Genomic DNA, 15,000 nt, shown 5'->3' with positions numbered 1-15,000 from the left:
CAGCAGTTGAAAAATTTTTTTGAAGAAATCACTTCTCTCTGTGTGTTTAAAAAAGTGCTTTCAAATTACTCCATATTCTATAGAAAACTGTTTCTCTGATGCTTGAACTCTCCAGCTGCCACACAATTTATATCTCCTTCCTCTGCTCTTTGTTTTTCAGCCATTTTCCCTGAATGTCAAAGTCAATTTAGTGCATTTCACTTTGCTGAATAAATCAGAGGCGAAATCCTTGCTAAAAGTGAAAATTTGATTTGCTAAAAGGAGCTTAGGGCAACTATTAATCAATATATCCAGAGTGCCAAAGCCAAGGCCACGATAGACGTGCATTCATTTGGAGATTGGCTGAGGCACAGCAAGGGGGATGCAGGGGAAAAAGTGCAACCAGCCCACAGAAGGGAGGTGGGATTGGGGTTGGAGAGAGGGTCACGAGGAGCAAAGGGAGAAACAAGACATGCCAGCACCATGTTCTGCTCCTTTCCCTCCAATTCCTCTTAGAGGTGGGAAAAGCTTTTAATTAAGCTTTTAAGTGTCCATGGGTTATGCTAATTATATCAGCTCCCATATACCAATTTTCTCACAAGACACAGAAGTCCTTCTCTCTTGAACTCATCAAGTAGCCTTGAGAAGAATCTAAAACTCAGACGTATCTCTATTAGCAAACAGAATTCCAGATCAGAAAGATATAAACTGGGCCAGGTCTGCAGGATGTCACTATTTTGATAATCCTCATGCAGGTTTCTGGCTGGTTCAGGCGTCTGATATACAGTAAACTGAATGACTAGAACTCATCCCATTTCCTCACCATTCAAAAGAGTTAAGCAATTACAATTACTTGCCTGAAAAGGATACTGTATTTTTGGATGTAGTACATGTAGAAATCTTCAACCCAGTGAATCTGAACAGAGTCTTCAATTTTAGCAAATCAACCATTTAATAAGTTTTCCAACTAGTGATTGCCTTATTTCATTAAAGTTTGTGATCAGGGATAACTAGGGCACACTATCAATCAAACACCTTGATTTTTATTGAATTGAAAGATATGTCATACATTTCCTCTTTGATTCAATTTTCCTTTTCTTTATCCTTTCCTTTTATAACTGTATAGACGCAATTTAAAGATAGGGCAAACATGTTACATTCACCTACACTGGTTAAGAAAGGCGGGTAGGTAATGATAAAACTGGAACAAATGACAAAGAATGTAGCAGAGGTGGGTAGATGGAAGGGGGAGAAAGACGTAATGAAGCTACTGGTAAAAAGTCATTTAAGTGAAATATTCTATGGGTTCAAGTAACATTACTAACAGTGTGAATCGAACCTCCTGACTCTAGAGTTTGCTCTCCTATGAAGTGGGTATCACAAGAATAAAACAACAGAATTGCTGTGGACCTTAAATAAAGGTTGAAGAAAGTGCTTTGTAAACAGTAATAAACTACAGAGATATTAGTTATTTTTGTACTTAAAGCTTAGTCCCACAAGAAAGAAGGTCATCACATATCTATGCACACTTGCATGCATATATATTTATGCAGACACAGATACATGATTCAGAGTGGAGGTCTGGTCACATGTATCTATCTTCCCAGCATAGTGTTAGGTCCTTAGTGGACACTCACATACTTACATTGTATTCATGATCACTATGAAATTAAGATTCCTCTTTGATCAGAGGTATATAATGGCATGGCTATCATGGATGGCAAATATATCTTGGGGACAGAACTGTGCACTAGGTCACAAACAGTAGTGCTGAGTGGTGAGGAGAGGTCTCTGCGAGCAACTTTAACAACATAAAGGTGTCTCTTGAATGGGGTCTCTATCTGGGAAATCTCAAACCTCTTTGTTGGTCTACCTTCTCCTTTCTAGCAAGGATAGCTGCGGAAAAATAAGTCTGTAGGGGATATTTCAGATTTTTTTTTCACAACATATTTTTCAACTTGTTCCTTTATCTACATCACAAATGTGACTTCAGAAACTGATAAACAGTTATTTCACACTTGGCAGAGGAGGATGGACTAGATTACTTAAAAACTAATGGTCCTGCTCCCTAGGACAGAATGATGACAACAGGCATACAGTGATCCTGTTGGTTAAATAACTTTTCCGTCCCTTCCTGTTATAATGAATGTTTGTTCTGAATATTTTTTGAAATAGCTCTTATGAATACTAACTTTTTGGTCACTTTGTTTTAATTGCAACAAAATGACAAAGTATGTGCAGTACCTTAGACACTAAAATGAACACTGAATATTTTGCATTTGGATCATGCTTTATAATTTGCAAATTAATTATGCGTATGTGTATAAGTTGCACATATTTGATTTTCACAACATAACTAATCGTTAGATCAATTAAGTAACTTAACTAACTTAATTTTAAGTAAAAATTACCCAACTTGTATAGATCAGGTTTTCTGATTTTGCTTTCAGCTTAATTCTACCTTTATAAACCACAAGCACAGGGACACAGGGACACAACTACCAAGTACATTAAATATAACCTCTAAATATCTGATCATTGAATATAGTTCTAATTTAAATAGCATTATTAAGTGCCAGGCCTTCAGATCTTAAATTTAAAATTTCTCCACTTAACTAAAAGACCCGACCACTTCATGGTTCTGAAAAATCGTTACATGCATAGAAGAAAAATTAATCCTGAGAAAAGAGCTGTAATTGCTTTAGTTCATTCATAGCAAAGTAGAAATTACAACTACACGTAAATTCAGTTACAGAATGGGGGAAGGGCGGAGCCTCAGGGCCAATTACCAGTTTTGTGCTATGCATATTTTTAATCAATGAAGTATTTTTCAAGCGCTAATGATACAGATCTAAAACAGCATATTAAGTGCTTTGTGTATGTAACATAACCCTCTCTTGGTCAACCCTACCTTTTCCTGCACATCCAACCATAATTACATATACATATGTATACACACACACACACACACACACACACACACAGATGAAAACATACTTGGTGTTTCAAACGGAACATAATCTTACAGGAATTATTTCCAACACAATTTGGGAAATATTTTTCACATATCATAATCACTTAATGGTGTTAGCAGCTTAAGATAAGTAATGGGCATTTAAAAACAAAACCTTTACAACTTTGTCTGGGGGATGATATAATCTGAAAAACTGATCTCTACATAAAATGCATTAGAACAAAAAATACATCTTTAAACAGTATTATTTGCAATCAATGTTTAGAATACTCTTGGGTGTTCTCTCATAAAATTTATATCCTAATGTAGAAATAGTTTGCCCATGTTCTTTAGAGATGTCTGTCATTTATAGAAAACTCTAAGTGCTTCTGTTGAGAAAACTATAAAAAGAAATGCGATGAGCAATTGTGATACATTTTCCTAAGTGAATATTTTCATATGAAAAGGTTTCAGAGTAAATGGAGAACACTATACTTTCGATTTCTGTTCTTTACATGAGTAACTATACACAAATACTGATTTATCACAAATCTTCCTAGCATGGTTTCCTTTTAGAGCTTAATGTTTCCTGCCTTCATTTGGTATGAAGAAAAATTGTAGGATTTTTTTTTCTCTGTTTGATGTTTGACGACATAGACGTTATTTTTAAAATGTGACTAAGAGGCCCCAAACTTGAGCAGTCTTCCTCCTCTCGTAGGTAACAGTTTAATTTGTCATGTTAGAAATAAACAAGCGCACCTGACAATGTGCCATATTTGACAAAGGAAAAAAAAATCTTCTCAAACACATTCATTCACTTAATTGTTCAAATACCTTTCTATTCTTTTTAAAGTAATCCATCCGGCGAGATTCCCTAAATATACTGAAGCCACTTATATAGGTCAGCTAATGTGGGTTATGCTTTTTTAAGCACCATCTGACTAAGCACTTTCTGCATTTTGCTAACCAAGTTACAGTACATCGTAATATTTTAATCAGCCGCAAAGAACAATAACAGATCTGACTACCGGGCTGATAATCGCCTTATCACACCCTGTGAAACCTAGCTCTAACATTTGACGGAGCCTCCATTGCTTGGCAGCCCATTCTAAAAAAAGGCCAACAATGGAGAGAGAATGAAGTGGCCTGTGCAGTACCTCCGTATCTACATAAAAGAGATTAGAGGCGACAGCGTTCCATTTTACAGCTCAATCATATTGTGTTAGCATGCGCTTATCCGAGCGCGGACGAAATTGAAAGAGAAATAAAAAAGAGTCAGGCAGATAGGAACCAGAAAAGCGAGGCATGAGCAATTTCCAAGGATATAAAAGGATGCTAATGGCGGGGCCCTGTCATTCTTAAAAAGGGCTATTAGGGCCCCATCATCTGTTCTTGTGCCCTCATGCTCTTCCAACTAAAGTCAAGCATTTTCCAAAGCCCTTGTGATCTTTTTTCTTCTATAGATAAAGTATGGTCATGTTTCGTAACAACACACTTTTCCATTTGTGTGATTTATTAAAAGAAGTCAACTAATTCTATTTACTGATAAAAAAAAAAAAACGCCAAAACACTCCCTAGGTATTTTTCTTCAATATTTTCTTTTGTTGAATTTGTCACTTTTTTTACAGAGCAAAAGCAAGTATACACTAGTGTATTCTCCGCAGGGCAGAAAGGATATGGATCTTATTTTAGCTACTACACTTAATTTTTAAAAGGTGTGTGTGTGTTTGATTACACAAACCGAGAACAGCATAAAAGAGTAAAGGCTTGGATTTTACTATATTTAAAAAAGGATTTCACTTTACTTTTAACATAAGCGTAAAAAAAAAAGAAAAGAATTCTGAAGTTAAGGCTAAGATAGGTGAAATTTCAGTTCTGATTTGGCTTTAATTCCAGCTCTGACCCCAGTTATCAGGACTGGGTCATGTTATCAAGAACACGACTTGACTTTTATCAAGGCAGAAATGGGACTTTAATCTTTATATTCTCTTCGGATTCCCCACCTTCCCCATCCCACCCTCCACGCTGCTGCTGCACCCAGCTCCCTGCACCCCGGGGTATACACACCAGCACCCCAGTATCAGAGCATCCTCTCCATCTACCTCCAAACCCCGCACAGCACACTTACTGTTAGATACAATGTAAAGGAATTTCAGCTAATTCCTGTTTGGCTAATCCCCTTCTGAAAAGCCCAGACACTCCTTTGCCATCGTTTAAAACACCCTCCAGGGATCACCAAAGCCAGAGCTGTGACTCGTCACTCCACAGTGACCTCCTCTGGCATCTACTGTGGAGACAAAATAACGTCAGCCCCCCACCAATTCTAAGCCTCAGCGCAAGACCGAATAATCGTATAGCAATTGCTTCCACCACTGGAAATGCTGTTACTCATAGTTATTTAAAGTTACTGTCTTTGCAAAAGTCACCAGAGCCCCTTGACTGTGACAAGTTCCTTTGTAAGCTGACATTTCTACTTAGATACACAACGGGACCCGCAGATTTATCACGGACTTCTCACCAGAGAGCACCGGAAGGAGCTGTTGACTTTCATTGGTTGTTATCATGTCTGTACAATATCCAAATACGGGCTTAACCAATTTCTTAATTCAGGGAGAATGTGGGCAGAGTTCTCTGAAATAATGGGTGGTTTGGAGTCAGAGTGACATAGCCTTTCATGCTGTTGTTGTTAATAACAGTAACAATATCACTACTGTTTTGAAATAATTATTTCAGATGTAATCAACTGGGGGATTACAATATCCTGATCCTACTCCAGGAAGCAATGCTGATGATGCGTTTTGAAGGCTCTGGATCCACTTGTGAGCTTGTGCAAGTGTTTTTACCTCTCTCTGCCCCAGATCTCCCTATTTTTGAGTTCAGGATAATAATATTCCTAATTCCTGGGTTAGAATAATGGTTCTCAGTTGGGGATGGTGGGGGTGTGATTTTGCCCCACAAAAGGACATCTGGTATCTGAAGGCATTTTTGTTTGTCACAACTCAAGGGTGCTAGTGGATAGAAACCAAGGATGCTGTTAAATATCCTACAGGGAACAGGCCAGTCCCTGTATCTGAGGGTCATCTGGTCCCAAATAACAATTGTGTCAAGACCGAGAAACCCTGGGCTAGAATAACCACATTTTAAATCTGTGTGTATGTACACATACATATATACAGTGATGATAATATATAAATATAAATGATACAATATTTATATCTTTGGACACTTAAACAAATCTTAGCTTTTGTTTCTTTTAAAACCCTTCATAACACTTTCCTTCCAGATCAGTTTTCCTATATGGTTTAAGAAAATTCTGGCTGTTCCCACCATGGCAACTCCCAAATGTCTTGCCATCTTTTAGCAGATCCTATTTCTTTTTCCTGCTTTTTCTAAAAATCGTATAGCTGTAACCACAATCCAAATGCAAAATCCACTATCCGCATGATCAAATTCTCATCTCTCTTTTAGATGTAGTGACCCTTGCAGAGGAATCTTCCAAAGAACACATTCAAGCTCACCTATTTAACTAGTTTTGACTTAATTTGGGGTGCTTTATTAGCAAACAGTGTAAGACAAAGTAGCTGGTATAATACAGAGTGATGTTTAAATTAGTTTACAATTTGCTTGGCCTCATCTAGAACTGCAGCGAACAAAGCCATTCAGAAATGTCAGCTGTGTTCCTAAGCACTGTAACAAATTGTCGCCTGAACGCTGCACACCTAATGACTTCAAATTAGCTTCACTGCGATATCGCCTGACAGTTCGTTACGACTGTTAGCAACATAGCTGGCGTATCATGACCAATAAATTGGTTTCAGTGTGGGCTGGGAAAGGGACTTCCATCAATTTGATTAAAGAAATTACTGTAGCATTCAAAGCATAAAGACAAACTAGTTTAAGGAGACAGAAATAAGTTAACTGTACCAGAAAAACATTGCTCATCATCCAAAAACTTGTTTGGAAACTATCTGCAGATCAAAGTTCAAACATGCATACAATAATTCAAGGAGACTACTAAAATTCTCAAAACTTATGATCAGGCATACGTTCCTTGATCTGACAGGGTGGGTCTAGAGAGAAAACTAATTGGACATTTTAACATACCATTTTTAAAGTCACCATATGAGAAAATTGAGGATGTCAATTTAACATTTGTTTTTGTAATTTATGTATGAATTCACTGGTAAATATCTATTTGTAAACCAAAGCAATATGTAAATATGAAAAGCAGTTCAGTATAAATCGCCACCATCAACAACGAAATGAGTGATTTTTTTCGAAGGATAAAAGGTACACAGACTACAGCTAACAAAACCATTTTTAAAAGTGAAAAGAAAAAGTAGAAGTCTTTCCTTAGGAGAAAACTCAGAATTTTAAAACAGATAAAGAAATATTTTAACAAGTTACATTCTCTTTATCTTATGTTGGCAACAGTACCTTCATATATGAAAAAATAATTAACAAGAGTTCAAGATGGCGCAGCTATAAAAAGGCTTATTATTCTATTAGGATCAGGGAAGCGCTAAATTAGGTATGATAAAAACAACTGTAAAGGTTTAAAAAAAATCCTAATGGGGAAATTGTGAATTTGCCTACATTGACATATACAACCCAGGGAAGTCCTTGCAACCTTTTCTTTTCTTTTTCATTTCTTTTTTTTTCTTTTCAGAAAATGTACCTGGAATATGCTTCGCCCATCCAATGATAACCACCAACTCTCGATCGGCCAAGTCACACAGTGTAGTGAGGGCTTTGATGTCACTGTCGGGGACGGTAGGGTCAGGCATGGCATAGATCTTCTCCGGTTCAGCCACCAACAAATGGGAGACAATCTTGTTATCTGCAGGATCAGACCAGAGCACTACAAGATCACTAGTAGCATCATCTTTCTTTCATACATTCTAAAGTATGGTATGTTTTGGGGAAAAAAAAAAACAAACCTCAAATCGCCTGTAATAAACCCCAAATATTCCATTTATGGTTCAATATACATATATTAAACAGTGCTCAGGAAAACCCATAGCAAGAAATAACCCGCTGCCGTTGGGATAGTATGCATTCCCTTCTTCTTTGCTCTACCTGCTTTTGCTGGAATGAAGCATCTGTCCTGTAATGAAATTTTTTAGAGCAGACAGATAAGAGAAGTTAGATGCTTTCTGGGTTTGCTCTTTGATTCTTAAGTGGGATTTGGGGAAGCAGATTAAATAGTACACAACAGCTTGAAAATAAAAACCCACATAAACCACTGAAATATAGAACATAATGTGAGAGGAAAAGAACTACTAATGCTCATAGTCATAATGGGCATGAAAGTCATTAATTGTCTTAATTCCTTTAAAGACGAGCAAAGGTCGGAGCCCTGCTGCCTGGGTGAATTACTGACTGTATAACTCTATCTCTGTGGGATGCATTAAACAGGAATTTCTTTTCCTTTCTCCCCCTCCCCACACAGCCAGACAATCTTCCAAATATAGCCAATGTCGGTTTCCAGAAGAATACTCCTACTTAAGTGTGACAGTATTTTCTCTTTGGAGTGTCTAATTCTTTAATCCTCTGTTTTCGTCCATTGTCTTTAGCTCATTCTCTGGTGCAGATTTATCTGTCTGGAATTTGTGATATATGTTTTTAAAATCCTTCATAAAATAAACACTAGAGACAAATGGAAAGCATCACATCAAATGTGTTTTATTGCTCAGGGGCATGTGAGAGTTTATGGAAGGGGTTATAAAGCCTTACCAACGGAATGATTTTTCTTGTTGGCCCTATTTTCAATTTCTATGGGTAGCTTTAGATTTGATACTTTCTTCTAAGTGAGGAGATTCAAATAGGTAAGAATAAACCCAGCCATTTCACTGTTCTATGTACTATTACTCTAAAAAACTAGGATATTAAATGGGATCTTTGTGAGCCAAGCCAAAGGTTCCTCCGTGTTTACTGGACCATTTGCCTTTCTCTGTAAGTTCTTAACTTTTTAAACTCAAAATGAAAAGACATCATATACCTTAGAATTAAAAACATAGCATTCTTTTAATCTCCTTTAACAACATAACAAGGAGAGATTCAAACTATAATCGGTAATTTTTCTGAACTAGGTAAAAATTTTATTACTATGGCTGCCACCTGATTTCCATTTATTTCAAGAAATTAACAGATAATCACTCATTGGCTGTAATATTCAATTACTATCAAGTTGAAAATGCAGATTTGGGAGGAAATATTCCCAAATATCATATTTTCTAGAAAAGAATCAAAACTAAATAGATGCCTTTTTCTTTCAATTAGTAGGATCTGCAAAGAATGACATTTGCTTCTCATATACACTATAGAAACAGCACCCTGTATTTTTAGTTACGCTTGGGAAAGTTTCAACTTTCATTGCTCTGACAATGCAACAAAAACTGTCAGCAACCACTAGATTCTCAGGATTAGGATAAATGCAGTAATAAAGGGCACAAAAATGTAACGGAAGGAAATCTTGACTTGAGTTCTTTCAGTGCAGGGAAAATGCTACCTGTTTTACCCAAGTCGATGGCTACTTGACCGGAGGGGTCAGAGGAATTTGGTGGAAGCTTAGAAATTCCTATCATTCAGAAAATGGAAGAGCCGGCAGCACTGTTTCTAGGTAAATCTTATTTAATGTTTCCCTAATTAGAATCAATAGAACCCAATTTTCATTCCTGGGCTTTTGTAGTACACGAACAATCAGTCAGGGTCCAGAAATCTCCCCCAGCCACTTTCTCAGCGAAGCCCAGGCAGAGTCTCTTGACACTTATCTGACCGGATCTGAAAATTAAGTTTTATAAATGTTTGTTACAAAAACACACTAATTGGATGGACTCAGGAAAATTAACACAGAGGCCTTGAGATAATGAGTAATGATTTATTAGGAGTCCTCTTTATCTCAGACAAATGGCGCTCACGGAAATTGCTGTAATCTTCTTAAAGGTACTTGACAAGCCGCTTCCCAATTTCTCAGGTTTACGCCGAAAACCATAGATGTTTCTCTATCAGGTGGACTTACAAATAGGCCAGCGCTCATTTCTCTCTCAGTAGAGGAAATCATCAATGGTTTCAGTCGACGTTCGTACAAAATGAATGAGAAATGGGCAGTCTGCATATTAGTGAATCCAGGAAAACTAAACCTCTAATGAAATTAAGCATTAGTGTTTATTGCATTTTATTGTATTATCAGAAAGTTTTTTTTTATTATAATGTGCAAAATCTGCTTAATGCAGTCCTAGATTGTATGTGCAGAATGCCAAACAGCTTATGCCGGCTGAGGAGGAGATGCCAGATTGGACAATTGAAGGTATAATCAACATAATGTTTTTTGGAAAGGCAAAAGGAAACTATGCCATATGTTCACTTAAGCTTTAATTTTATGTAAAACTGGTTGTTTTTCCTTTGACATAGCTAAAATGTCCTTCCATTTACAGTTCAGGGTCTGTTTTATTTATTTAACAGATCTCCATATGCTCACATGTATGATGCACAGCAGCGACCCCTCCTGGAGAAGCTGAATTAGCAGCCGACACTTTCTCATCCCTCGAAAGCAGATCAAAAATTATCTGCGTCTTTTCTAGAACTGCTATAGCTGCCCCTTCCTCTGGTGAGTTCTGGTTGTGTCTTCCAAGAAAAAGACAGCTACACATGAGAAATGTTTTCACCAAAGCACTTCTCAGTGCCCAGTATAAATGCTATGCCTAAACATCCTAACAGGTTAGCTCTGTTGCACTACAGCCATAAACTGATTTTCCAGAAAACGGAATACAGTTACTGCTGCGATCTATATTCTAGCTCTTTTTAGCTAATGACAAAGGGACCGGGGCTTGCATTTTAGCTATGTACCCCCTCATCCCTTCAAATTGCAACCCAGCATAATAAAACCACAGGCTTTTTAAAGAACAATTCATAATGCCCATAAGGGCATCTGGGATGGAACCGCCAACCTATGCTTGTTATTAGCAGGGCCCATTCTTGTTTTAAATCCATTGCCAGCTAGTGCGTTAAGCATCTACAGCTTCAAATTAATGAGGCTCCTAATGTATTTTCATTGGGAGGCTGAGCAGTCAAACTCATTTAGGTAGTGAAAACTACAAAATCGCTTTCTTGTGAAATCTGAAACTAACAGCTCCAATGAACTAATGATCACAGTACGAACCATTTTATGTACCTCTGAAAATAAAGACAACCAGTAAATGTAAAATTCGCACTATATAAGCTATGCCCTGGTTGGCTTATGCTTCCGTAGAATGACCAGCTTACAAAAAAAAAAAAAATTGGGGGGAGTGCAGAGAAAACCTTAAGAAAAAAAATATATAATTAGCCGAGCTGCTGTTCTTCTTCAAAGGCAGTCCATGGGAACAGAGCCACAGCCTCCCTCCCCCCACCCCAACAAAGAGAAGTCTCCTTGGAGTCAGTAGGAACGGGCATGCCAGAAGTGAGGCACCGAGAGCCAACTGGGTGGATTCCGTGTGCTGCAAAGCCAGACGTGTCTGCTGTACTTACATGGCTTTTTGGCTGGCTGAACCAGCTGAGGATTCAGGTACGGGCTGTTCTCCGCATCTATTCTGCGCTTGTACTTCTGCCGACCTCCACGTACTCTGTCAAGACGCACTCCTGTGGGCAAAGACAGGCACTGACTTACTGTCGACGTAACTATCTTTGAGCCCAATCATATAGAGAGCATCACCCAGGGGTGCTAAGTTGACAGACAGCAGAATGCAAAACGGTCCCAGGGTATTAGAAAAATGCAGACAAAGTGATGGCTAGACCAAGACTGCCAGAGGCAGGAAAGCGAACCAGGCAGAGACAACCAACCTGAAAGACATTTGTGCAAGGCCAAATCAAGGTCATCGACATATCAAAGAAAATCAAAGAAATTTCCTTGTGAATTAATACAGAGAAACTGGTGTAGGGTACGAAAGGAGCTTCTCAAATCAAAGACACTGGCGATGTGTATCCTCTTCACCAGTCACCCTTGAAAGCTCAATGTGTAGGACTGACTAGATCCATAGACCAAGAGCTAGCCAACCCTCCCCCGTCTACCAGAGGGCTCTATGTGGACCTGCGGAACTGAAGGGAATTAGAAACACCTGTGTGCTGTGGCGAGCCTGAATCACACTACACAAGATGAGATGCAAGGATTGTTCCAGATTATAATGTCAGCATGTCTCAGGGAGAATGTTCTTCACATTTGGGCACACATCTGTATTTTCTATCAAATGAGAAAAAAAAAAAAAACCACTGAGCAGGTTTGGACTGAAGACAGGATACAAAGTGGAGATTCCTGAAAGAATTCAGAAGGCTTGGATGGTGAAGGAGGGATAAATATGCTAGTAGGTCAAGATGAAGCGTGAAGCGAGGAAGTAGGCAAAAGTAAACTGGTATTTAGTAAAACTTTTCCCCAAAAAGTGATGGGTTGGGTCAAGATTCAGGGAGTTTTTGTTGGCAGTGAGTGGATTTACGAAATTAAGGAAAGAGGCAAAAAGGAATGAAATTAAAAATAAAGAAATAAAGAAATGTTTCATTTATATGGGGGTGGGGGGTGGGGAAGTTTGTTAATAACCTAGTTTCCAGGCTGTAATTGTAAAGTTTAGGATAGGACCACATACATCTTTATCAAATACAGAGATTACATAGGAGTGAGAGAGGCTCTTTTTATGGTCTTGAGTTGTGCCTCAATTGATAAAACAGTATTAACATTATCCGTTAATAAATTCAACCAAGTAATTCATTGTACATATCTCGGTATTTCTCAAACTATTTTAGAAAATAGATTTGGTTGAACAGCATCATCAGCATTGTTATTTTACTGAAGGGCCTCTCAGAGCCTTTAATATGCAAATAGCCTCTGTAAAACTCTCAGAGGGCGATATAACCTATGAATGTTTTGCAAGCAAATTTAACCAAGGATCCTGTTTTTGGAACATTTATTAATATCCTATGGAACATGTGAGTTGTGGGGTGACTGAGTTATATGAAACAGTTTGGGGAAGGCTGATGTATTTCTGTGTGACTCCAAAAGTGAATACATACACTCACATGTTAAAGATGATTATCCATCCATGAGAGAAAGAAGAACACACTTTTCATATTATGCTCATAATACTACTTTAAGAACTGATTTCCTTTTAGTGAAACACACAAACACACCCTTGGTTCCAGATAAAGCCTGAAATGTCATACTGGAACATCAGAGCAGAGTTTAAATGAAATCAAGAGACAATTTAAAAAGCAACTAAGTGGACGTAGACAAACAAGTATCAAAAAAGACAAAAATTAGGTACCACCTCTGAGTATTCAATGAAAATCATAGTGCTTGTGAGTCACACAGAAACTGTATTTCCTCACTCCTGCTTTGCATCTACAGTACAGTTCCATTCCTCTGTTCATTTAATTTCTAATGTTCTATTTTTACTGTGTCTAAATTTACTAAAGTTTAACATCTTCCCCCCCTTTCCCCTTTAATCATGTTTTAGCTTTTTTCATTTCTTTCTTTCTCCAAGACATTTTTCCAGTTTATATAATGTGGTCACATTTTATCTGGTCACCTAAGATCCATTCAAACCTGTTTCATTTTCAGAGTTTTTAAAAGCTAAAGTCACATTAGAAAATGAAAAGCCCATGACGCTGGTTGTAGCCTGCCATGTTTGTCATCCAACTCCGAACCAACGTGAAGGCTAATCCGATCTGATGAGAGGTGTGAAGAAAAGGCAAGATGAAACAAACGTAGAGAAAGGAAGACAATGACAAAGACCAAAAAAAGGAGACAATATTTTAAAATCTCTGAGGTTGTCAGAAGTAAGAAAGCTCACAGAATGCATCTTGATTAGGTTTGTAGACTCCAAAAATGTGCTTTTGGTGTTTGTCAGGGCAGGTGTTCACCATTAGCAATACGGCCTCACATCCCCAAACACTGAACAATACACTATGTATTTTCGAACACAGGAGTCAGAGCTGGTGAGTTTCTGACAATGGATTCTGTCCATCCTGAAAACCTATGGAAGAGGACCATGGATGAAAGACGATTCAAGGTCCTGGCTGGAAACAATTCTGACACAGTCATATCACACTTAAACCACTAATCAACTTAGCCAACTGGCCCAAGTTTATGGGAAAAACACAACACTGAAAACTAGTCATTAAACATCACAAAGAAAAAATACACGCTTCTGATGGACAGAATTTTTATCATGAATTATGGGTTATTTTTTGTATTTGTAGGAACAGATCCTTTAAGTATTGTCAAATAACTTTATTACTGTGTATTTCCCTTCAACTTTGAATGATGAATTATAGAAATATTCATATTGCTTTCTACATGCTCCCTCAAAATCTAAAGGAGTGGTCTCACTCTTATGTTAATTCTCTTTCTTTTTCACTTTCTTCCCCCACCCCACATCTCCTTTCAGTGTGTGTGGGTACATAAACTACTGTCTATACATACAACTAGCTCATCTTCCCAACACCTGTACATACATCTGTCCCTCCAGCCACCCCATCCATATATCTGTCCAGTTTTAAATATTCAAGAACTTTTTACATAAGCCATGATTTAAAACTTTCTCTATTTCCTAAAATAAAGATCAGCTGGACAAAGTGTTCTTCCATGACTTGTAATTTTACATTCATGTTATATAGTAGATTACTGAAGAGAGAAAACCAGATATGAATACTCTTTAAGTCATAATTAATACAGATATATAGTAAAAGTTGATGGAGAGTCAATATACAGAAAAGTATTCCTGCCAAGTTTAGATAATAAATAATGGTAAAAATTTCTAGAGTCAATTTATACTAAAAGATCATAATAACTTATACATATGAAATTTTTATTCCCATTTCAGGGGATCAAAAGAGGCAAATAATTTCAAATACATAAAACTAAGTAAAAAAATATTTCTACTCGCTTTGACCTCTTTTTAAAAATCTAGAAAATCTGCTTTTTATGCATCTTCTAGTGAAATGATGATGATAATGATGATTTGGTTTAGCTGACTTCATACTTAGTGAAAATAACTCAGATCCGAGTAACACACGTGCAACTACTTCTACGTCATGCTCAA

At 37.4% G+C, this 15,000-nt stretch overlaps 1 protein-coding gene across 3 annotated transcripts in view; it reads right to left on the bottom strand.

The window, feature by feature from the left end:
• ESRRG (estrogen related receptor gamma) overlaps positions 1–15,000 on the bottom strand; it is a 519,140-nt gene that overhangs the window by 52,898 nt on the left and 451,242 nt on the right. For all 3 annotated transcript variants that reach the window (XR_012063582.1, XM_072948734.1, XM_006203648.4), the window contains exons 4-5: positions 11,441–11,551; positions 7,611–7,772 (exon numbers count right to left, since the gene is read on the bottom strand). Coding sequence is in view for 2 of the 3 variants with exons in the window: in XM_072948734.1 (XP_072804835.1) it covers positions 7,611–7,772; positions 11,441–11,551 (273 nt within the window). In the remaining variant the exon portion in view is untranslated. The remainder of the gene's footprint in view (positions 1–7,610; positions 7,773–11,440; positions 11,552–15,000) is intronic.

This window comes from Vicugna pacos, chromosome 23 (genome assembly GCF_048564905.1).
Source record: "Vicugna pacos chromosome 23, VicPac4, whole genome shotgun sequence".
Lineage (NCBI taxonomy): Eukaryota > Metazoa > Chordata > Mammalia > Artiodactyla > Camelidae > Vicugna > Vicugna pacos.
This window is presented reverse-complemented; position numbering and strand designations above follow the sequence as displayed.